This window comes from Phasianus colchicus, chromosome 21, assembly GCF_987193195.1.
Source record: "Phasianus colchicus chromosome 21, bPhaCol1.hap1.1, whole genome shotgun sequence".
Taxonomy (NCBI): domain Eukaryota; kingdom Metazoa; phylum Chordata; class Aves; order Galliformes; family Phasianidae; genus Phasianus; species Phasianus colchicus.
In genome coordinates, this window is record NC_143456.1 from 2,633,291 (window position 1) to 2,659,282 (window position 25,992).

The window sequence follows — 25,992 nt, forward strand, 5'->3', positions numbered from 1 at the left end:
CCTGCTGGATTTGCAGCGTATCATTTAGAGAGGTGTAATTCAATAGCTTATTGAAAAATTGCAGGTGAAAGCAGTGATTACGGGGGGGGCAGAGCTGGGGACACAGCACTGCAGGAGCATCCTCAGCCGAGTGGCAGCATCCCAGAGCTCTGCTCTATGAGTGCAGGTGTCTGTGGGGCACAGCTGCACCCTGCCTGCTTCTGTGAGAGGTTCTGGATGTCACAGGGCTGCAGTGAGCGCCAGTCAAAAAAACACTGCCCTGAATGATGATACCAACACGCTGCAGGCAAAGCACTGTTCTTTCAGGCCTCCCGCTTGCCTTGCTTGTGGCATTTGCTTCGGGTAGCTGTAACCTTTCAGCAACACTTGCAAATGCTTTGTGCGCTGCACAGAGCTTGCAACCATGCTGCGTAGGTTGCAACACAAACAACAAACCCAGCAATTTCAACACGGCTGCGCCAACGTTTTGAAAAGAAAAACACCTCTCTTTACAAACAGAATGAGAAGTCGTGATCTCAATTTCCCTCCCAGAACAGCAGTCCTACTGCTCTCCTTTCTCTGAACTGACGCTGCTCCTCGGGCATGCAGGTCTGCCCCACACTCTGTAAGTCAGTAGCAACACAGCCTTTGACTCCTGCAGTGAAAAAACAGCCCACACACCCCTCTGGTGTCCCACCGAGTTCATCCCACAGCCCTGATTCTTTCCCTTTCGCAGTTTTCATCATCTAAATCCACCAGCTGCCAACACAGCAACCCCAAATCACAGCAGCTACAGACAAGGAGATGCAGGCCTTCACCACTCATCACACGTGCTCTGTGCAGCATTACAGAGCATTACCCCAAACCATACACGTCTGTGTGTTTTTCCCATGCTCCTGCACAAAGCTGCACGTTGGGAGTCAAAAGAAATCAAACATTTCTGTGTGCTTGCCTATAATACTCGCAGGCACCCAAAGCCCACCCACAACTTCATTTTCAATTAACAGCTCTTAGAAAAGCAGTAATGAAAGCAGTTGCTAAAGAGCACTCAGATGTCATTGAGAGACTGCAAACCCAAACTGTAAATAGCACATTGTAAATGGCTTGTCAGCAGCCAGCTCTCACTGGAATCGTGCTGCCGGTGACAATCAAACCCATCTGCTCAGCTCCCACCCTGCAGCACCACGAGCCCTACAGCTCACACCGGGTCCCACAGTGTGCTGCTACCTGCCACGCATGGCCTTGGTTCCTCACCACCAGCAGGATGACGGCAGCTCACAGCATCACATCACCCACTCCAGCAGCAAGGCACTGCCACCTGAGGCTGAGCATGCTGCAACCAGATCCCGAGCATAGTTAGTGTCTGCAAGAGACAATGGCAGGGCAGGAGAGCAGCCACCAAGCCTTAGTTTCCTGTGTAAGACGTGCAGATTCAGGGCAGGACTGCCAAGGGGATCTCTGACTTGATTCCGAGAAGAGAAAGTTTCAATACTTTCCTCCCTCCCCCTTATTTGATTCATGTAAATGGACTGCAAGGTTAAAGCTAATGCTTGCAGCTGATGGCCCTCAGATTGAGATGTGCATCTTTTTATTCTTCTTCCCTGTCTTCCCTTTATCACACTAAAACTAACCTTCTAATTCACCTCTCTCTCCATCACCAGGTTTCCTTCCTTAATTCATTTTCTGCCCTCTCTGCCAGTGTGTCTCACTCAGCACCAGGAATTGGGATTCAGCTGGCTTAGGCACAGCCCCACAGCACACAATGCCATCTCCTACTGCGCATAAAGCAGCTCACAGACCACTGCACAGCACCCAGACTGCAGCAGAGCAATACAAACACTGAAGAGGATGCTCTCCTACAACACAGCACGTGAATCTTCCAGCCGAGGCAATAAAAAGGCGACGAAGGAAATGATGGTGGTAGCAGAAGTCAGCATCTTCTGCGCTTTCTAGAACAATTACCCCCTGAACAAAGAACACCGATCCTTCCTCTTGCTATCAACACACCTGCTGCAATCAGTGCCCTTTGTTCCTAGCATGCCCCAATCTGCTCAGACCCCGAGGAACAACACCGCATTAAAAACCATTACAGTTTTTTGCCATCCCTTTTCTAATTTAACAATGCTCACTTCAAGACTTCCACAAGAGCGTTAAAGGAAATGTGTAATAACACTCCATCTACCAATTAATGTAAAGGAAATTAAATCTAAAATGCTGGAGAAATATTCTGATGAGCCTTATGTTTGCTTAACGCCAACTAAAGTTTCCTCAAGGCATTTAATAAGTACATTTATAAGAGCTCACAAAGAAGAGTTCAAAAGTCTTCTTGCTAGTAAAATATGAGCCTTAATTAACCTATAGTTTCACATTTTCTGGATTTCAATAAACCTGTAGGCATTTCAGCATAGCTGAATAAATACCTGCATGAAGACTGCAAAGATTTTCTCTGAAAACTAATTAGCAGTCCTTCCAATAGCTGACTTCAACTAAATCTGTTTGATGAGGGAGCTTCGTACTGTAAATCCTGCATGTGAGAGTTACTGCCAGCAGATAACAGATTTCACAGGGAGACGTACCAGACAGGACTGTTAACTACTGGTAGAAGGACAAACAAGATCTCCAGGTGTAAAACATTCCCAACAGGGACAGACTGCAGCCTAGAGCTTGTTTGCCAGCACAGGAACACAAGTGACAGCACCGAGATGGCATCCTGCCATCCAAACGTAATATTCACATGTGACAATTCAGGATTCCTCTGAGGACAACAGGAGCAGGATACCTTGCTTACGTCTAAATCACGTAGCCTTAACACAGCAGAGATTCCATATAGATAGATATATATATCAGCAGCAAACTACATTTACACTGCATCACAGGATGGTGTTGCTTGGAAGGGAAAAAAAGAGATTATCTGCCACGAGCATCATTGTCACCATGGGTTGCTGCCCAAGGGCCCATCCAACCTGACTTTGAATGCCATCCATGGCTTCTCTGGGCAGCCCATGCCAGTGCCACCACCCTACTGGCTTCAAACCTTCCTACTTTGTCCAGTACAAGACAGCAGTGGGCCAGTTCTTGACTTGCTCTCATCTAACAGGCAGCTTTACTTCCAAGTAAGAGCCCAGCACAGCAGTGGGATGACAGTGGGAAATCAAACCCAACGCACAACCAATGGCTGCTTGAGGAGGGAAGATTTATATGTTCAGAGGGAACAAATCATCCTCAGAATTTACCAGCCCCCTCCTTTTTATTTCAGGATCTTTGCCATTTGTCTTGAAAGAAACGACAGAAAATACTTAGTATAAATATTGCATGTAAATGTTGTGTGCCTTTTCAAATAGGCTTTATTGTCTATTACCAAAGCCACTTGGATTTACAAGTACCTGAACTGTTCTTAAGACCAAGATGTTCTTGTCTAAGGAGCTGTACCCCTTCCAGATGTATTAAATTTATACTGAGCAAGATATTTTATTTCCTTTCAGGTTTATCCCTCAGGAATTAAGCAGAGTTCTCAGATTTATCAGCTAAAAGGAAAAGCATTTTCTATGACATTTGTCAACTCAATACCTTCCAAGTCAGTGTATATTTATTTTTGAAAACATAACCTCACAAATAACCTCCATCAGCAGCTTGGCTGATTCCTTCACTGCTTAAGTACCAGGCAGAAAGGTTTCACCTGACAGCAGGCTATGCCAGGGGAATCAGAAAGTGCAAGAAGTCAGCTTTTCTGAAGGCCAGTTCCTAGTGTACAAAGCAGAGATATTTACCATTTCACATACTGAAAAGAAACACAACGAAGAAGGCTTAGGTGAACACAGAAAACAACAAAGGAACACAGCAGCCTTCAATATCTACTCATACGCATTGCATCAGCTGCCCTGAAGTGTCCCCCAGCCTTCCTCAGAAACAAATGATACCAAAATGAGCAGAAATACCTTTAACAGGTGTGGTAGCATAGATACTATACAATTTGCTTGCATGGCTGAACTCTATAATCTCTTATTTCAGTCTTGCATACACTCAACGGAAACACTTCTACCAGGTTCTGTAGCTCATTATCAAAATGGAATGCAAGTCAACATACTTGTTCTCAAAGTTTTTCCCATTTCCCTGAGGTCACAGAAGGAGAAGCAGCAGTTCTCAGTTTTCTATATTAAGTTTCTCAGCAAAGCAATGTTTGGTTTTCACCAACCAATGATAAAGACTCAGAGAACACCAACTACCTCCATTAAACAGATACATCTTGATAAAAAGCCATCAGCATCACTCAAATTTGGGTCGAAGCTGGCTATTATTTTTTCTTTAGACTTCAGCTCTGTCGACAATGAGCCAAACAACCAACAGGTACATGCCATAAGTAAAATGTCCACGATCTGATTTATTTTTATTATATTATAAACACACGCAGGATATCAGTCATCAAAAAAGCAAAACGTGGCTTTTCTTGCTAGAAAAATGACTTCTGCCATATATTTTTTCTGACTTAAAAATGGGAATCACAGCACCGCACAGTCCTGAAGAAAGGAGACCAGCACTTCCAGCCTCAAGCCTTCTACTCCTGGATTCTGCACATTTGTACACCTGCAGCTCAGCTACCACTGAAAGACACCCCCAGTGCTGGGCAAGCAGGAAATTCTTCTTCCAGACAGGAGATCAGTAAGCCAAAAGGGCTCACACTGGTCGCACTGACATCCTACCAATGAGCTCCTCACACCCATAACGAGTCTTAAGAGTTTTGTCTTGATTAACAGCTGCTCTCTCACAACTCCCTCACCTTGCCCTTCTTCAGAGAGAATCTCAGGTTTCTGTGCACACAGCCTAAAGACAAGGAGGTGCATTTTTAACACCAAGTTTGCACAGCAGCATAACACACACACTTACTTGCCCTGGCAGTCTCACAGTCAGCCTACACGAAACTCTTTCCAACCTCTGGACATCCATTAATCAGCTCAGCTCCAGCAGCAGTAAGAAGCCACTTTCTCTCCCGCTTGGTCAATCTCTTCTCATACCAAGACTTGATAGCAAGTGCCACCCAACAGCCCAACAGCAAAGCAACCACAAAGGGGTTTCCTTTCCAAACAAACCAGCGATCCCATAAAACAAACAATCCACTTCTACACACCGTGGGCCAACAGCCAAAGTCCCCCCTCCCCACAAGAGGCAACTCCTGCTCTCCTACCTGTCTGAGGCCCTTCAGTAATTTCTTCCTTTTCCCAAGGTGCTGACAAAGATTGCGATCGTTCTCTCGGTCAGAGCTGTACTGGTGGTGGTGAAGTCTGTTCTTTTTCGGAAGGTACGACAGCCCATTGCTAAGTGCTTCCCGTTTCTTCTTGGCCAGAGGATTCTGTCGCTTCTCCACGCGTTCCTGAGGTTTCAGAGCTACGTCCTTCTACAGAGGAACAGAAGAAAAACAGTGGTCAAAATACAGCTGTGGTCAGCCTCTTCAAGCAGCAATTCCCAGAGCGACCATCTGAGCACATTCAATGCAATGCTGCAGTCACCAGAAGAAGACAAAACAATCCTCACTGACCTCCAGGTAAACAAGAGTCAGCTGAACGCCAAATAAAACGTGATGGAGTGCACAGACACACAGCTTCAGATTTCGTACCACGAACCTCACAGTTCTCAGACGTGTCACATCTACGAGCACGCATTTAGAAGACAACATATGTTTATAACATTTAACAATTCCCTTCTATTTAAACAAGCCTTAGCCTTTCACATTTCTTTGTACTTATTTCCTTTGACTTACACTTGACAGGACAAGGCAAGAGCTGACCTAAAGCCAATTAATGTCAATGAATCTCAATTGCCTTCAGTTGATTTTTCCTCAAGCCTGACCTCAGTACATTTCCAAATCTCAAGGAAAAAAACATCAAAAGAACAACCCTTATGGTCGTATCTGCTTGAAAGTGACCCTTCTTTAAACTCCAGAATCAACATCTGCCTATTAAAAACCACTCGTCTCATGTAACATAAGCACAAGTTCTGATGCTCAGCCTTCAGATACTGTTATTTTCTTCCTGATATCCTGCAACACCATTTTTTGTTTTAAATAAGTGCTCATTTCCCAATGAAACAGAATGAATGGCAGAGGAGGATGGAGGAATCACAGTGGGTCCTTGGGAGAAGCTGCTGGGGGAATGCACATGACAACACGTATTGGGCTTTTAATGAATGCAATCAGCTGAATCCCAGCCACTCCAAGAACTGCACGCGTAAGAATACAGCGTTCCTCCATTAGGACACACTGTTTGAATAGTCTAGTACTACAAGCATCTCCTACTAACATTCCTGGCAGCTTTGACTAAAAGCTCTGCACTGCACCATCAAGCGCTGTGATATTGTGAGCCTCCATGCTTTTATTTTTATCATCACTTAATACTGTATTTGACAGCAGAACAAGTTGGGAGAAACCAATTGGTGGACTGGTCCTGTGTCACATGGAGACTCAAGTTTAGGAGAGTGTAATTCTAATTATGCCATATTTAAATACAAAAAAAATGCCTACAAGCAAAAACCAGTTTGCCTTTAATTAAAGAATGCTCCCCAAATGCACAAGAACTTCATAAAATTCATAACTGAAACCAACGTGATGATTAATTAAACTGAAGCCAGCAAATTTTCCAATCTGGTACTGGATAAAAGAGAAATTTCACATGCATTACAGATGGACAGCAGCTGTAAGACTTTCTCTTTCTTTCTGAACCGCTCCCCATCACATTTGTACTCCAGATCCTTCATCACTGTATCACAGAACAGCCACACACCTTATGATAATTGCCATTGTACTGCTATATTTTTTTTTCCAACTCAGTACCAAAAAAATCCATTGCTTTATGAACAGCACATCATACCAGTGCAGGGGTTCAAACACAGAGCTCATGTTTGTAAACGGAGAGAAAAAAAACAAAAGGGGAGGAACCTTCCAGAAGAAAATAAATATTCTCCTAATGATCAAATTGCTTTGTGAGATTTTTTTTTTTTTCCTTTTTTCCCCCCTGCAGATGAAGATCTAAATGAAACAGTGGCAGGTTTCCAGAAGCTTATAAAATGTCTCATGGGAATAACGCCGCCACCAAGAAATTACTGGCTGCCATGAGCTTTACAGAGGGTACAAGATGGGTCAAATTTTGCAGAAGGCTGCAGGCATGCCTGCCTTAACCACCCCTGTAAGACTCCCACGTTGTAGTTAACCTCACCAATAATTTCATGGACTGTCAGACCTACAGGAAGGTTTGGCTCACACGAGCACTGGGCCACGTGAACACACACATATGCCTACAACAAAGATAAGCAACATCAATGCCACAAATCCTTCTACTCTCTGTGAAAGCAGCATATCTGCAGGAACAACCTGCAGAAATCTCCAAAAAATAAGATGCAAGAAAAGAAGGCAGCTCCATACACACACAGCTTGTCATTCTGCAGACTGCGGCCCCTAAATGCACCTTGGAAGATGGGTTTACTATGAAATTTAGACACAAAGACTGGTGTTTAGACAACTGGGATCCTCCAGAACTGCTAGCTTCTTTCCGCCAGCTGACACTGCTGCAGAGAAAATTACAGAGCACTGTGGGTCAAAACCTCCTATTATCCAACTGTACCACAGGGCCTCTTGTCACATTCAACAGATACGCAATTCGGTGCCTAAAATACACTTATTTGCTTGCTCCAAATCTGTATCTGCAGACTGGACTCCAACAGCACACGTTAAAGCTTAGAGACACGCAGGCAGGATGCACTACAACCAGCTCTAATAGCAGTCACTGCTCTGTCAATCTCATTCCTCAGGGTGCAAATGGCCCCGGACCATTCTGGCACACTGAGTGCACACAAGGCTGCAGAGGATGGGCACAGATTCTGCCCCCTGGGAAGAAGCTCAGAAAGGAGGCAGTCTGCTGGGAACACAGCCCTGCACAAACCACCTCCTCACACTGACCTTTCTCATCCCATTCCCATCTTTCTGTTGTTGAGATAGGACAATAGCTGTACCACGCCATGTGCTACGACATTAGCCAGCACAGTCTTAATTATGGACTTTAGGCATCGTCATGATTAGAGTAATAAGCTGTAATTACTCTGAGGTGACAGGGCTGCACAGACCTTATCTACGTAGATAAGATGTAGTAATATTTCATGTCGTGGCATATTTCTGAGCAGCTGCCCATGGAGCTGATTTGAGCACATCCTGCAAAAGATGCATTCTGACTTTAATGTAAGCTTTCCTCCTCTCCTGCCAGCACACAAACCCACACATTATTAAATAAATCATACAAACATATTAGGCATGGTTTAAAACAACCTTACTCGAAGATATCTTTCATCAGTAAAGTGCCTTAAGTGTATCAGAAAGGTGACTTAAATGTATAAATATGTAATTACATACAATTCCATAAAAAAGTGCATTAATATTTGAGTGTACCGTATCATCTAAAAAAAAAAAAAGAAATTCCATTTGTTTTGCTTCTGTTGGGCGCACTCATCAGCCCAACATCTTTGCATCATGGAGAAGAGCTGCCCTGCTAACAGGTCCTGTCATAATACTGACGATGGGAGGCTCTGCCATCATCACAGCTCCCATTAACAGCATCAGTCCCAACCCCAGCCCTGCACTGAAGCAGCTGCTTGGGTACAACAGGTTTCTTCTACTACCAGGAGGCTTGAAGGACACTCTGCACTCTCACTGAGCACTGAAGCCTCCAGCAAGCCATGCCTTACTTATTTCAGGAAAGTCCATCTTCCTCCTACCTAAGTGACAGCTTATTAATTAGACATCAGGTCCCCAGGGGCAGCCAAGCATTTCTTCAGACAGCCTCAATCTCCTCAAGTCATCATTACAGGCCATTTTTCTGATCCTGGTGTTGTAAGAACTTACCTTCTGAATTCACACACAATGTGAGCCCAGGTATTATTATTTTTCTAAAATGAAAGTATATTACAGTGTGCGAGTAGCGTAATAAGTAATAACTGTGTCAAGCCAAAACTGTATTCCAATTATTTGCTTGTCAGTTCCCTGCTAGTTCACAATAGCTTTGTGTAAGAGCCTAAGAGTTTACACTTCACCTCAATAATAAAATTAGATATAAAGAATTAAGAGACTTCTCTTAAACACCCCAAATTATTACATAGCCATGAAATATCAGCGTTCTCTAGAACGACTGGTTTGAAACACCACCAGCCCACCCCTGCCTTGAGCGCATGCATTTTCAGCCTGAAACCAAGCACCTCTACCAAACCACATTGCAATGAAGGTACCTGTGGAGCCCACGATAGAATCAGAGAACCACAGGCTGGCTTGGGTTGGAACTGGGTGGGCTGTAAGGTCCCTTCCAAGTCCCAGCTCAGCCTGCCCAGCACCCAGCCATGGCCTGGGGCACCTCCAGGAATGGGGCACCCACAGCTCTGGACAAGAGGGAAGTTGTGGATCTGTGTTTTCCGTCAAATTTGGGAAGAACTTTTAAAGCTGATGGATGAAAGTGCCTTAAGACTTCAACCCTTCCCTCTCTCTGTAATTCCTTACTTTCCTTCTGGCAGTAACATCAAGATGTAAAGGTTTGATAACCAGGCAGTGAGTAAACCCCACAATCTTTCAAAATCAGAAAATAAAATGCTTATAATAGTCATTCTGTTTCCCTCCAGATAAGATAGCTAAACACACCGTGCCTTCTTCTGAATGCACAATTAACTTCTCAGAAGTGTTTGTCTGAGGGGAAATAAATTACAAACCCTCCTAAAACACCACTGGAGAGAAAGGAAGGCAGCACGGTGCAAAACAGAGGACTCACCAAATGTGGCAGTGAAGGCATTTTAGGGCTCCAGGGCCCAGTGAGATGTCACCCAATCTGGGCACAGCAGACTGTTTGCTCATCCCAGCCATTTTTCCAAGTTCCAAGACCTCAGCAGAAACATTTAATTTAGATTTCTTTGTTGCCTTTCTTTCCACGAAATTACGATTTGTTGCCTTCTGCATGTGTCTCAAATCTGAAAACAAAGTGCTGTGCAGGAGGGGCCGTGCAACAGACTGAAGATGGAACGCCGTCCCAGGCTGCAGGGCTGTACACAGTGCTTACAGATGAAGGCAAAACAATAGAAATGCAAGTTGCTGTCTGCTCGAGATATGTTTTATAAAAGAGCTTCTGTAGCAAAGAGATTGCTTTGATTTTTCATCCCAACATCATTTGTTAACAATATCATCGATAAACAGACGGCGGCTTTTCAGGTGCTGCTGATGTGAACTGCACACACACAAAAAGCAGCACTAAAGGCACATTACTGAGGTTATGAAGTCAAGGACCTGGAAGTTATGAAAGGCCAGGACTGAGGCTGCAACCACCACCTGAATTCAGCCCTCCCGCTTCCAGGCGTTACGATACAATCTTTAATTACATGATGGCATGCCATTATTTCCCCCTGCAGAATGGAAGGTGCTCGGTTAATGAGCAGCCACTCAGCATTTTGTTTTCGCCTTTTTGTTCAACATGCGGATGTTTACTCAGGATCCATTCAAACCTTCTGCTGAATGCACGGCTATTAATTTCCTCAAGGGCTTTTTGCACAACCCCTCACTGTAGCATCAGCTGCTCAACAAACACCACCTATATAGATCTAAAGGCAGCTCAGCCAGAGGAGCACATCTCACTCTCTGCATTTTAGAGGTGCAATGCACAGCCCTGACATGGTCAGGTCAGAAACGTCTGCTAATTTTAAGCACCCACTAGGAAGTGACTGGGATTTGATTTCTCAAAGAGCCCAACAGAGCACTTTATCTAATGAAGGACAGCTTTCATTGATTGCAGCAGCTACTGGAGCTCCGAGCACTCCTGCAAGTCAGGCTTTAGAGCCAGATAATATAAGGACACGGACGATGGGCTATTTCTAAAACACATCGTTTGATGGCCTCTCTCAATGCCACGTATTAAATGTGAGATGGGACAAGAGGTAAAAACGGGGCTCTAGTTACATTTAACCAATCTAAGCAGGAGGAATACCTGCTGCAATCCTCACTGCATGCCTGCCATCTTTGGAAGCAGCCCCTGGACACCAGACCTCACTAGGTGATCTAAGAGGAGTATTTCACACAGCAAAACAAACAGCCCCAGACAGAATTTTAACCAACACATCATTCCTTTGCTAAACATACAGAGTTTGGACCCCAATACTCTTTTTTTCAACAATTTAATGACGCTTCTTACTTCAAATCAGATCTGGTTTGTTCGTTTGTCATTAATTACACAATTGCATAATATTGGTTCTTTGCTTTACCCAAATAAGTTTTTCACATTTAATTAAACCAACCACTTGCATGTGTGTCTAAGCCTCATTGCATTCAATGGGATTTTAGCAATATTAAACATGTTCTTATCTTACACTCTCAAGCTTTCACCCTGATGTGACAAAAAGCACGTTTAAAATGAAGTTTCTGTAAGCGTTTGAGTACGAAAGATTAAAACTTCCTCCTACACATCACCTTTTATAACAGAACGTAATTGCTCAAGTGTTCAAAGCCACTCAGGTCAATGAAACAGCAGCAGCAATGTAGAGAACAGCAAACGGACATTCAGATGTGTTAATCACCAGGCACACAGATGTACACAGAACAGGTGTACAGATGGAGCACTTCTGCTACGATCTGCTCCCTCATCTCCTCCCTTTGGAACAGGTCACCCAAGGAGGCTGTGGATGCCCCATCCCTGCAGGCATTCAAGGCCAGGCTGGATGTGGCTCTGGGCAGCCTGGGCTGCTGGTTGGTGACCCTGCACACAGCAGGGGGTTGGAACTGGATGAGCATTGTGCTCCTTTTCAACCCAGGCCATTCTATGATTCCTGCCATGCTGGGGCAGATTTGGGCCCCACATCTGAGTGCTGTTGGCACACAGAACTCACCCCGATGCTCTGCATACTTACATCTCCAGGACCATCCCACATACACAGCCCTTGTGGCAAAGGGAAAGCTATTCCTGCTTTAAGGGTTGGGCCTTCAGTAAATGTGCTCGATATACCCTGTGAGCAGCACTGCCACATCCTCACCAAGTGTTTATTGTCATTCTTTGAAAAATGAAAAGAAAGGGAAAAAGAGTGCAGAGAGCAAATCCATCCCCAGAAGTGCTTGCTTTAAATCCTGCTGCCAACACTGAGGGCTGCACTGCTCCCCTGCTCCGTTATCATTAGGGATAGGAACAGAGAAGCAAGCATTTACCCAGCACCCAACAGAAAGGTGAATTTGTTCCTTTTGCTAATTGCACATTTACAGTAACAATTCCATTGCTGTACACAGCACCTTTATTCCACTCAGCCAAGCTATGCACAGCAACACCTTAATTTGATGCAAAAACACATTCATTCATAGGGACAAGCCAGGGCTGTGTATGTTTCACACACATACCTCTGTCTGAGAATAACAGCGAGCTTCAGGTCGTGACAGGAACAAACATTTTTCTCCCTACAAAACTTAGCTTCCATGGTGGAGAGAATCCAACTGAACAGGCATCACGTACCATACCAAGTAATGGCATCTGCTAATGCAAATAATTTCAGTTCAGCTAAATAACTGAGCAGCTCTCCAGTTCTACACTGAAGCATCTGGTATTTTTTCCCCCTTTACGTATGTATTTGCACTCTTTGTTCTGATTTGAAATGAAAAGGATAACTCACAAATCTTAGCAGAGCCCTGCAGCTGCTGTTTGACGTGTCAGCTTAGGACCAAGCTGTGCACAGAGAGGCTCTACGCTGCGACACCACAGAGCAGGTGAGATTTGCTGCCACGTTACCTTTGAGAATCGAGCCATCTGATCCCCAAGAGCTGACACAAGAAAAGCACTGGGACAACACAGGTAAAGCCAGCCAGGATATGGACTGCTGCAACACAGGCAGAGAACAGACATGAAAAAGCGTGTGCTTATTGCTGTATTGGAAATGAACAAAATGACAACACAAATGAGCAAAGCAAAGAGGAGATTTAGAAGAACTCACAAAGTTATCATAAGGTTACAATTACAGAGTCTTTTTTAATGTAATTTTGAAACAACTCTCTTCCATCTCACGGGCCAAGAAGTCCAACTACTTGCAAGACCACCTCTTCTCTTTTCAAAGCTCCTGCTGCCCAATATTCCCCCTGATTCTCTCTTTCTCTCTCTTGGAGGCTCTTAACTCTACTGCTGTTCTCAGCACACGGCATACAACCTCACACAGACGACTCACAAAGACATTTAAAAATGAAATGCAGTAATTAGAGAATGAGGGGAGAGAAAGAGAGAAACAAAGTGCAGAGATAGAAGTGCATCACTTGAGATGAGCTTCGTTATATGCTTCATTAGGAAAAGGATCAGAACCTTTGTGCAATGAGAGAAAAAACAACAGCTCAACTCCTCTGCAAATGAAACCACCTTCTAGCACTCAGGCTGGAAAAAAATAGAAAAGAACAAAACTTTTAAGACAGAGAGCAGTACGTAACCTTTCCATTTGCAGGCTTATTCTTCCCTTAGGAAACAGATAGACTGAAGATAAATTCGATGATCAAAAAACCAGAGGGATTACATTCTTGTAGAGTGCCTATCATTGGCAAATCCCACTCTGCAGCTCAGAAGTACAGCTTAACATAACAGAGCAGATTTATCATTGCCTGTCCTTCTCACCACTTACAAAGCAGCTGCAAGTTGCTCCCATCTCAAGAGTCCTCATTCACATTCACAGGTGAAATAAATGCCAGGATTATTTTGTTGTTCCTTTGCAAAGCTATAAACCACCGAATCAGGAGCAGACAGTCAGCCCCACCGCAGCACTGCCACATGTATTGCCTGCCTTTACTTCCCTGCTCCTGCTAACGCATCAAATCCTTGCTGCAAAGCATTCATTGAAGCCCAGTGGCTGCTCTGAAAGCTACCAGGCATCAACCAAAGAGCACCAGGTGCCCTCAGCCATCCCTAGGAGGGCAAACACGGTTCCTCCCTTCTGTCTCGGATGCAGAATGCGTTCAGAATGAATACGTAGAAAGGGAAAAGCAAGGATGATGACACCAATCAGCTTTGTTACGGGGCACAGACCTTATAAAGCTGCCTCATACACCTGAGAAAACATCATTTACAGTTGAGGCAGACTGAAAAATAAAGCATCTCCCGCAAATACTCAACTTGAAGCTACTCTGTGGGCAGATCTTTTAAAGGATGCTTCAGTTTAGATGTTCAGAGCAACTCAGTAGCTGGAAAAGCAATTTTTGCGATGCTTCTTGTTTATAGCCACCCAGAAGCAACAAATTCAACTTAGCAGGGATGCAGTCAGGAGATCAGCAGCTCGCAAACACAGCATCTCAAGTCAAGAGCTTTCCTAATGCCTCCAGCAAACTTGAGAGGAGTCACAAAAACTGTGAATGATACCACACGAGCAATGCTTAGATTCACAGCACGCTTTATCGTATATCAGGCTGTCTCGACTGAACTCGTAACCATTTCTCCTGTAAAAAGCATCCGAGTTGCTGTCTCTCTGTAAAAATTTGCCTAGAGCAGAAAGGAGATAAAGCTCTGCAATGCATCTCTGGAGAGCTGCGGAATATCTTGAAGAGAATTAGAACCTTCCCAGGTATCAGCCCGCGCTCAGAAGGAAACCTTTCCTATTGAAGATTTGTTTTCTAAGCTGCTTGTTGGTGCTGGTATCCAAATCTCCCCTGTCTGATCTTATCACAGCTTGTATCCTGCCAGGCACAGGATTAGAGCTGGCTGGACTGACACTGTGTTATTAACGTGGGCACTTGGGGGATGCTCAAAATTCCTCATCTTCCACTGGCTCTGCGTGACCCGCAGCGAGTAAGCCGAGCCCCAGTCCACAAAGCAAGTATTCAGGGGCCGAAAACTATTTAATTCCCATTGAGTGATTTTCCAAAGGAAATAAATGGCTCTGAGAATTCGGGCCTTTACCCTTCCGTGCACTGGTGCTCATGTGTAAAATGGAAGTAAGACCACATCCTATTTCATCCGTGCCTCATAATGCTAAATACTTAACGAGGTAAAGGGATCGGGCACCGCAGGAACAAAGGGGCCACGCACATGTATGGCAGAAGCAAACACTGCAAAGGTTCTTTCTAATGGAGGGACCGTTCAGCAGCTCAAATGGGGTGCTGAGGGGACACACAGATGCTCCTCCCAAGGCCACCAGCACACAGAATCTGGAGCATGTTTCAGTGCAATTCAGCTGGCATTAAGTCCTGTGCAAGCAGCATCCCTGCATACAAACCCCAATGGATGCAGGCAGTAGCAGTGTGGGATGAGACCCCAGTGAGAAATGAGGGGTATTTGACTTAAAAGAAGGAATCTGAGAAAAAGGCCATTTTTTTCCCCCACTTCCACAGTCAGTCCCCCATTCCCCACCCTATTTTATACCTTGCGTTCCTAAGGCACTCTGTATAAAATTTAAGTCCAGGGCAGAAAATAAATCCAAACCAACACGCCAAAACGCACTCAAGCTCTGCTGTTTTATTATGAGGCAAAAAAATGACCTCAAAAACCTGGACTAAACAAACGCCTGGAGTGAAAAAGATGGAATAAATTAAAGGATATAATTATGGCTGGGAAAAGGGGGAAGGAAGGAGGTCGCTCAATAGGATGAAAGACGGATTTGAGAAATAGGAAATGAAAGGAGGTGTCAGCTTGAATCAGGCAGGCTGAAAACTGCTGCTGATGTTGACTGACATACTGAGACTTTCCAATTGCAAACTCTTTCTCTAATAAGCTGCAAATTCACCTCTACGCTTTTACTTTGATCTTAATGCAAATGTTTTATAATGGACAGATTTAATGATGTTCAGGTGCTTATTGGTTCTATCGGACTTGATATGGGAATCAATCTCCCCCTTTAGAAAGCTTGGGTTAATGGCAAAGTTTATTAAACTGCACGCAGTCATTCAGAAAAGATCAATAGAGACATGATTACAGAGCAACCAGAGGATTAAACATGAGATTTATCACAAAATTAAACTGAATTAAATGTTCTCTGATAGCACTTGAAATGCTGTCGATACTCTTAACTCATAATCTATGCTTTCTGTGTTTACTTAGCAGGCAGCAAGGATGTCCGACTCAAGAAAACGACTATAATGTAAAAAAGTAAGCTGCAAAGATTTGCTGAGAGCATTAAACCTCACCTACAAGGCCATTATTTCTTCCTGCTGGAAGAGCAAAAGCACTTGGCTTCTTTGCCCATCCCCAGTGTCAGGATGAGGATACAGCCCACGGATGTGCCGCACTTCTGCACCCACTGCAGCCTTTATCTCATTCAGAACAACAGAACTTGGAATTCCCGCATTCCTTGCATTCTTGATGAGCTCACTAAAACCACGTGCCAGCCTTCCTACTTCATCACCCTCCCTACCTCAGCCTCACAGCCTCCCTGTGTTCGCAGAGCCCTCCCTACACAGGCCAGCACGACCCAGTGCAAACTTCCCTTATGTTCTCCTCCCCATAAAAGCACAGCTGTGAGGATCACAGCCAGAAGCATCGGCACTGCTGCCTCGGGAAAGAGAAAAAAAAAATCCAAAACAAAACACGGGATGATTTCACAGAGAGACACAGAAGCCACATTCAGACCCTGCTCTTCTGGGATGCGATCCATCTCCGCAACAGAGCTGGAATTTCCCAGACCCCGCTGCGTCCTGAGATCTGCTGTCAGAGTCACACGCAGAGATTACTGCCATCTGTGCTGTAATCATGTGGTTGGCCTGGTTTTGAGGACCAAAACCTCAACTCTCAGCAGGGAAAAAGGGGGAGGGAAGGGAGGAGAGGGAGCTCGTGAGCACACAAAGGAACCGGTGCAAAGCAACAGCCATCACCACCTCAACTTTCATTAATTCTGAATGCTTTCCTTCGTATTTCTGTGGCTTTCTGAAATGGTCACAATGTGCAAACTCAGCTGAGGAGCTCCTGGGAGTTACGCTCAATGAGCAAACAGCCTGGGGACGTCAGCCTGCAGGGTGCTTTTCTCCTTCCTGGTCTTCAGAAATAGGTGGGACCCATCATCCCCTCCACCCAAAGCTTAACAGACCTCAATAATAAGCACGATCATCCAACAGCAAGTAAAACACCCCAAACAAACAAAAAAATGTTGAAAATTCCCTCATTGACTATCATGAATTGAATTTTTACTGACTTAGGGAGGCTAAGCTGCTTTCTAAACAGACTCAGCTGTCCCCAGCGTACTTTGCAGAATTCAATCCAGTAATCCAATCCCAGATGCATTACATGAAATCTTATTTCTCCAAGCTCTAGAAAGAACAAGCAAAAGGCAGTCTTTAGGAACATTAATTTGCCAGTAAATGCTAACGGAGCCAATTCTGATTTCTTGGCTTTTTTTTTTTTTTTTTTTTTTTTTTTTGAGGAGGGTGAGGGAATAAAACAACTGCTGCTGCTGCACTACATCCCCTTGTTATAGCCTCACTTGTGGATAGAAGATACCATGGAACGTGTACCCTGAAATTAGCCCAGCATGTGCTGCCCCAATAAACAAATCCTCAGAAACTAGATTAGAGTCATTCCATCATTCCCAATAGGTTTACAGTGCAGAAATCACTACCAGTTCTGTCCAGAAAAGGAAAATCTCTGTAATATCTAATAAATGGACCAAAACAGCTAAATGAATAGCAGGGCAATAGCACAGCATGTTCCAGCAGCAACCAATGAAGCTACAGTCAATACGCACAGTGGCTGTTAAATTTTACATCAATACCATCACACAATTAAGTCACTGAATGCCTGAGCAGAATAGCAAAGCCCTCGAGCTCAGAGGCTGCACACACCACAAAGGGAAGCAGCATTCAGCACGAAGGGAAAGCTCGAGTTTATCAGTGCCTCCCCACATTGTATGGGAAGCTCCACACGCAGCTCTGCATTAGTAATGCCTGAGTGCAGGCAGTCCCTGATGCTAACCCCAACCGGCAGCTGCTTTGCTGGGAGGGCCAGGGCTGGGCTGGCAGCTGCACGAGACCCTGGAGCCTGGTTCTATCAGCATCCTGCTGCCCCACGTACCTGCACTGCTCAGCCCCACTGCCCTTCAAAAGAAGGACTGCCATTTCCACTCAAGTCACTTCCAACGGGAGCCCCATCCGTTCTCCTCGTGCCCCATCCCACAGAGCTGCGGGACAGGGGAGCCAGCTCTGCCCCATGAACGCAGCCAGGTGACACACTGGGACGTGCTGGATGTCAGGGGGAAGTTCTTCACAGAGAGAGGGATGAGGTGCTGGAACAAGCCGCCCAGAGGCTGTGGATGCTTCATCCCTGGAGATGTTCAAGGCCAGGCTGAATGGGGCCCTGGGCAGCCTGGTCTAGTATAAGATATGGAGGTTGGCAGAGGGGTTGGACCTTGATGATCCGTGGGGTCTATGCCAACCCAAGCCATTCTATAGTAGAGCTCAAGGGGCTTCCGTGGCACCAGAACATCTTTTTCCTCAAAAAGCTGCTGCTGTGGGTTCCGTGCTTTATTAATTTAATGGTCAGGATAATAAATTTGTCAGGAATGACAAAGAAATCCCCTGGAAGCTGGAACGTTCAGGTGTCATTGAAACTACCTCTATTTAGCAAATAGATGAATGCCTTGCACTGAAGACAGGAGCGTGATGAAGCACCTGTCACAGTCTCACCATCTCAGCCCTCAGTAACACAGGTAGCTCTCATGGCTCTTTTTATACAGATGTAAAGATCATCTCGACATGAAAGCAGAACAGCAAGTGAAAACCCAACTGATGAAGTGGCTGATAAACCACAGCCGTCAAGGCAGCCTTCTACTCTCACTGAGTCACCCACGCCTGAGTTTCATAACCAAATTCATTGAAATCTTACAGCCAAAAGACAGAACAGATTTGTTTTCCTGACTTACTGACATTAAGCTACATGCATAAGAGGATGTGTGTATTTATCATACAGTGGGAGTGGTTCTTAGAGGTCTTCTCATCTTTGCTTTTTGGAGTACAGTCTGCTAGGGCAGAGGATACATTAGGAAGAAGCCAACTTCTGCTACCCAGCTTTGGCAGCTGGAAACTTGTGTCAAACTTATCCAGGAGGACACAATGGAGATGGAAAGGCCGAGATCAAATTGCCTTAAGTCCATTCGCAGCTCACAGTGCATCAGAAAAAGCTTAGGGCTGCGTGAGGCATTACCTGCAATTCCTACAGTGTGGATTTTTGCTGCTTAGATCAATATACCGACTCAGAAACCTGGTCTGCCCGCCGACATCACAAAGTTGTGAAGTTTCCAAGCAAGGCACAGTGGCTGTGGAGGAGGGCAGCCGCTCCCAGCTGAGCACAAGCACACACAGCACCATTTGGGAGGCAACTTTATGTGCTCTTAGTAGTAGATTAATGAATGTAATTACCCAACATTGCGGCTGCGAATGCCGCAAAACTGTAATTTATAGCATGCTGTAAAGTTCTAATGTGTTTTTATGTCCATAAGCTGCTTAACCATAATCTAATGCATTTGTACACGAACACCCTCCTAAGTGGCTCTCAGCTAAGCAGCAAGCACTAGTCCCCCTTGTCTGTGTGCTTCTGCTTTATGTCTTGATAAACCAACCTTTCACGTTGGGCATCTGAGAAGAAGCAGCTGCTAATGACACAAATAATTTCAGAGCCAGCGGTAAGAGCTTCCTTCCTCATTGCATGGAACAGCCCCCAGCTGGCCAAGGCTGCACACTGATGAAGGAGGACCAGCCTCCCACAGGGTTAAAACAGCAGTGATGATGTCAGTGGTGAAAGAACGGACCCTGGGCCAGGTGGAAAGCCAGAACCGAGCCCAACTTTGCTCCCACTACCCATGCTTTCAGTTTCCATCCGTCCTCTGGCCAAGCTCCACATCCAGGTGGCAATGCCATCACCTACAGCCATTTCCAGAGTGAACCCCTCCACCCAAGCACCTCCTCTCCTCCTGCAGGAGCTGCTGCTGGCCAGGCACTGCCCACCTGGCATCACCTGTGCTGCAGAGGGGAGATGTGTGCAGGCTCCTGAGGCACACGCTTGTTGTTGCCACTAACTCATTTAGGCAAACCATTTAACTTCTTTATGCCCTTGCTTAACCATCTGTAAAATGGGACTAATAATAAACCTCGGAGGGATTTAGTAAGGCTTAATTAAATGGTTTGTAAAGTGCTTTGAGATCCTCAGGAGAAATGTGCTGTGCAAGTGCAAATTATTATTATTGTTACAGTGCTTTCTACTTCCAACACAGTTAAATATTAATGATCCAGTCCTCCTAATGCCCAGTGATACAACTGCCCAGAACAGTCATTTTCTTGACTAAAAAGACACAGGACCAAGTGGCAGGACGTTTCCTTCTTGCTCTCTTGTAAGTAGTCTGAAAAAGCAGATAGGAGCAAACGCTGCAGTACACATTAACCTGAGGATGTGGAGGATCCCCAGCGGCCGAATTCTACATGCAGTCACCTCAGAGTCAAACTGTAGCACCAGCTCCCACCATCGAATTGCAGTGTTCATGTTGCACCGTACCATAAGGTCATTCACACGCAGTCGGTGTCACAGCTAACACACAATGAATGCTTCTCCCAGTTACAAATGTACCCCTCTGCAGAGATCGCAGCCTGAGCGATGTGACCGAGCTCCGTGTCGTCAGAAAGAGCATCATGCTGTTAATAAGGTTGTGGTTTGGGGGCAGGGGTGGGGTTACACATTGGGTTTTCAATAAGATGTCCATTGTGATCCAGCAGAAACGATCTGCAAATTGCCTGCAGGCAAAAAAAACCAAATCAGCCGCAATGCCTCCTCTTTTGTCAGCATCTTTCAGGCCAACCTCAAACAGAGAGATGAGAAAACTGGACTTATGACTTCAGGTCATACGAGTTGAGTGGAGGTGACCTAGTTTGCAATGGATTGCTGCTTGCTTACCCTTTCAGCCCATTTACTCTCATGTCAAACCACCACTGCAGGTGCAGCCACTTCATTCCCAAACAATGAATTCTTACCCCTCTGCAATGCATGACACGGGTTCTGTGTTGTGGCTTAACCCAGCAAGCAGCTGAGCACCACGATGCCCTCTGCTCAATGCCCCCAAGGAGAGAACTGCAAACCAAGTATGAGGGTTGCTCCAAAAGTAATGCCTCTGGTTCTGGGCATGCTCCTATCACTCAATAAGAACCAACACATCCGAGTGCCATTAACACTGCCTGGGTTGAAACCAGGACATTCTGCTCTAAGAGAACCCGAAATCACCACTGACTGCCAAACCATTTTCTTAACATTCCTCTGCTTTAGGATACAGAAGCACACATTAGAAGAACAATCCAGCATCAAGTACTGCCAAGCATGAAGGTATCAGAACTACCCATGCATCCTCAGATGGTCTCCACTTTGGAACAGCAGCACTGTACAATTTTTTGTTATATGACAGTTATATTTTAAATCTCACTGCAATAATAATGCCTAGCACATAATTAGGTGATAACTACTGAAGCGCAAGCATGTTTTTCTCAGTCTTTTCCACTATCAAGTGGCCCTATCTCAAGAAAACACTAAGTGATTAAAAAGCACTTCTAATTTACTTATCACATTACAGGTCCCCAAACACAACTGGAAAACAGAAAATAAAAGAAAGAGAAGTCCAATGCATTTATTCCCCCACAGCCTGGGGGGCAGATGGGTGCCATGTGAAGGTGGGGAGAGCAGCTCAGTGCTACCAGGAGCTGCAGGATGCTCTCATCCAGAGCACATCTCACACAGGCAATCCTACAGGCCACAAATTAGAAAGGGAAGATTTGTGACTATTTTATGCTTGTAATAATTTCACACCCATCAACTTCGACCTAAGGATTCCTACATATTTCAGTGTTTAATTTATTTTGCCTTCTAGTGTTCTTAAATAAGGGAGGAATTTTATTGCTCTGGATGACATCTTTATGACAGCTGAAACTCAGCTTCATTTGCAGGGGGATTTCTGCACCTGAAATGCCAATTAGTGCTTGTGCCCACAGCAGGTACCCACAGGTGCAGAAGTATAGCTGAGAGCTATGCATCCAAGCATCGCCTACGTGAATAGGACAGCATCTTTTTCAGAACTCAAATATACCGTGCTTTTGTCTCTAAAATAAATGGCCCTAATCCTGCCCTACCTCTCCATAATTAAAACCCATCTCTGTCTGACAGAATGCTGTGATTGTGTGCATCCTCAATGAAGGCTAAAGAATGACCTCACCAGGCACAGTGATGGCCAAGGCACCCCACCACTGCCTCTCCTTACTCTGCACTCAGGGGGCACTCAGCTCCAGCCCATGTCCCCCCCAGCCCATGTTCCCACCCCCGTTGGACTGCAATCTCCACCCACCTGACCCTAACAGTGCTGTACCTGTTCCACACCACCTGCTCACAGCCTCTGCAGAAGCTTTGCAAATAAATAAAGAGCTCCCAATGTTTTCTCCACGCAGACTCCAAACCATCCATCAAGTTGTTTACATCCCGGAGAGAGATATGCACCTTTATCATTACAAGAGCCATCTGCAGAAATGGGATGAGCACACAGGCATCGTAAATCTCGCCCTTAAAAAAGCCTTCCCTTACAAGGATGGGTTTTGTCACAAGGAAACCACCCACCAATGCCCCAAGTAAAGGCTTTAAGGGACCCAGGTCCTCAGGAGAAGGCCTGAAATTCAAAGGGGTTTTACAGCACTCAGTGTGGGACACAAGGAGGCTGGCAGCAGCATGCTGCTTAGCAGAGAAACTGCAGTCCTCAAGCACTCTCAAGGCTGGGCAGCCTCTGCCAAGTCTCTATGCTCACTGGAAAGCTCCCTGCCCAGCCTGTTTTCTCATCTTAATGAGAAATGAGGTGAGTCTGTAGCCCTGACCTAACGAGCCCACAATCAAGACTGTGCTTAAGGGGAAAGAATAAAAAAAAAAAAAAGCAGAGAGCAGCATCCCACATCAGCAAGCACCCCAAGTGGACCTAGCCTTGATTTGCTTTGAAAGCTGTTTTCCTGTTTATCTGCTAAAATAAATTAATAAAAACAAAATTTGCTCCCGTCAACTTCTACCCTCTTGCTTCCTTTCCAGGGAGGTAAAGTCTCTCGCAAGCAAAATCATTTCTCTCTCACCACAGTATTTAGACAAAATAAACCACAGAAGGAAAGTGGGACATGCAAAAATATGGATTTAAAGTAAAGCCCGGACCTCAGTCCAGGAGATTAGAGATGGAAGCTTTTATGCACAGTCTTCCCACGTGCCATATAATAAGGGCTAAGGACAGCTATAACACGAAGAGGCCACTGAACCCAGGAAGAATAGCAAGACATACCCCCTACTTCAATTTTCTTACCCTGTCAAAAGCAAGTTGTCTCCTGAGTAGCGGAGACAATAAATATCCCTGGTATATAACAGCAACATTCAAAGCATCTTTGTTAGCTCCCTGAGCCTTCCCTTAGCGCTGATAACCAGAATGATAAAGACCAAACTACAGCACCGTCAATAAAAGGAGCTCAATGGAGAGGATAAGGCTTTCTGCACTAAATGCATTTCCTTTTCTTTATCAACGGCTCCATTCCACAGCTGTAGTTTCTTTCTGCATGCCTGTGTATGCATGCAATTCAGGATACAAAACACGGGGAAAAGGTGATGATTCCTATCGCTGTGGATTAGGAGGTCACTGATTGCCACTCTCTACAGCCCATATGGCAAACCAGCTGGAAGTGCCAGTGAAGGAGCTGACCTGGTGCTGGGGAAAGCAGTTTGAATCAAATAGAACAACATACCTGCCTTCAGGAGTGCATTTGGAGGAAAATATGAAAATTCAGTTTGACTATCCACCATTCCGGACAATTTATCAAATTGAGAGGAGAAACATATTTTATTAAGTCCCTCTGTTTAAAGGCTCTGTGTTGTCATCTGAAGTTATAAATTGCCTCTCTTTAATCTGCAGAGCTATGATGTTTCTGTGGCATTGACATTTGCCTCTCAGGCATATCAGTTCTCCCTTCGTTTCAAGCAGGAGCTGCTCCTTTTGTCTGCCTTTAAATGTTTAAAAAGATTCAAACCAGATTAGAAAAAAAAAAAAAAAAGAAAACCCACAATACTTCCTGGATTTATGTGTTTTTTGGATGTGCATTTGGATGCTGTAACCAATCAGATAAGTGCCTTAGTTCCCTCCAGGGAGAGCTTATTGAGTTTTTATTCACTTATTTATTTCTCCTTGTTTAGCCTCCCAAGCACCAATACACTTGTACCGATGTCTCAAGCTTCAGCTCCCATTAAGGAAAGAAAAAGCCTGCAAATGTGATCAGCCTTGGAGATTTTCCAGGATAAGAGAGCTTCTGAGCCTTCGACTCCTCTCGAAAAACATTTGGTCTGGCTCTGCAGGCATGGTGCTCTCCTCCCACAGCTCTGCTTCATGCAGTCTGAAGATCACCGACAGCATCTCGCACTGACATCTCATAGGTGGAAAACAGAACCACAGCACTGAGCAATGAAGGTCAAGAACGAGTGGAAGAGCAATGAAGACTGCAACCTTCATCTTCCAAGACAGCCCCAGGCTCTGTAGAAGCGTTCCCCCAACCCATACTTAATGACCTTCTCCTTCTGCTCCCGAGGCAGGGAAACACTTCAGTGCACATTTAGACTGATGCTCAGCATTCATTCAACAAACTGTAGGTTTCTTCACATGGAAAGACTCCAACTCTGACATCTAAAAGACCATCTCAGTAAGACTTCTCTATCTTACCTGGTGCAGAACTGTTCTCAAAAATAACAGTTCTCCACCCCAACAAGTCCAAAGCCTGGAGAAATGTGCAATACTAACAGAAGCAGCATCTCCATCCCATATAAGAGCCACCTCTCCTGCCACAAGCTCAGCAGAGCAGCAGCTCTAAGCCCTGAATGAACCTTGACAGCAGCCAGGAGCAGCCTGCAAACAAACACTGCCATCCCACCATCTGCTCCAATCCCCAACAAGAACACACTGAGATTCTCCCCTGAAGGGCACATTCAGACCTTGTACGGATGGAATAACTCCATCAGTAACACTGATTTATGTCTGGGGTTTTATGCCTAGAACAAGGCAGATGACCCCATGGCTGCGCTGGGATTTTTCCCAAGGTTAGACAAGGCAGAGCAAAGCGTAGGGAGCAGAACCATTCATGAGTTATTCATGAGCTATTAGCTTTCCCAGCACGGAAGAAACAGAAAATGCCCATAATCGTAACTTCCTGGAAGTAAAGGTCAGCACAAACATCCCAGCTCTGGATTCCACGTGTAAGACACACAAAGTTAGAGACCACTGACTCAGCTGCACACCTGGAGGCCACTGAGACTGAGGCTCAGGAACCCAGCGCCTACCTGCATGGAAAGCAGCCCTACCTCTAACAGTCCCTGCCACTTGATTCGTCTGAATTCAGCACATTTCCAAGTGCTTATCAACAGCTGCGAAAAACAAAGAGCAAGAAGATATTTCCACCGTCAGCAAAAAATCCATTCCCTCGTCCATATAAGGGATTGCACGACACATTTCAAAGAATCAGTTTACCATATAAGACAGCAAATCAGATATAAAGAGAAGAGTTTACAGAACCCGGGCTGGACCGGGGAGGGGGGGAAAGAGCTGGAGTGTGTCAATCACGTGTGTGAGATCAAAGCAGGGCTCCCTGTGCCTGGAGGCAGACAGAAACACGCTGTGCTCTGCTTACCCTTCCTTCCTGCACACGGGTAGCGAAAACAAACAAACCGAAAGCACAAACAAAATGCCACCTTTGATTTTATTTGCTCCTGAATTTGGTCGCTTTAGTCGAGTCCTGCAGGCTGTGTTGGATGCACACGGCAAGGAAAGAGCACACAGTGCACAAAGAACCAAGGGAACGATGAACGCCCGGTGTGATTTCCCATTTAGCTTTTGTTGCATTTCTGATATTTGTTTTCATTCTACGGAGATATTAAGGCAATCTTCTTGCAAGGCAGAACTATCTGTTTAACTCCAGAGACAAAGGGAAAACAAAGCCCACAGCGATGCTCACTGCAATAACTAAGGTAATGCACATATGTCTTTGCTTTA

General features: G+C 45.1%; 1 protein-coding gene across 8 annotated transcripts in view; it reads right to left on the reverse strand.

Moving 5' to 3' along the window:
- The window catches only part of AUTS2 (activator of transcription and developmental regulator AUTS2), a 657,596-nt gene that overhangs the window by 497,784 nt on the left and 133,820 nt on the right, over positions 1–25,992 (reverse strand). For 7 of the 8 annotated variants that reach the window (XM_090122499.1, XM_090122497.1, XM_090122501.1 and 4 more), the window contains exon 2: positions 5,159–5,368. In XM_090122499.1, the coding sequence (XP_089978625.1) occupies positions 5,159–5,368 (210 nt within the window). Of the gene's footprint in view, positions 1–5,158; positions 5,369–12,749; positions 12,970–25,992 lie in introns of those variants that run through there. The other variant, XM_090122503.1, reaches the window with a different exon arrangement.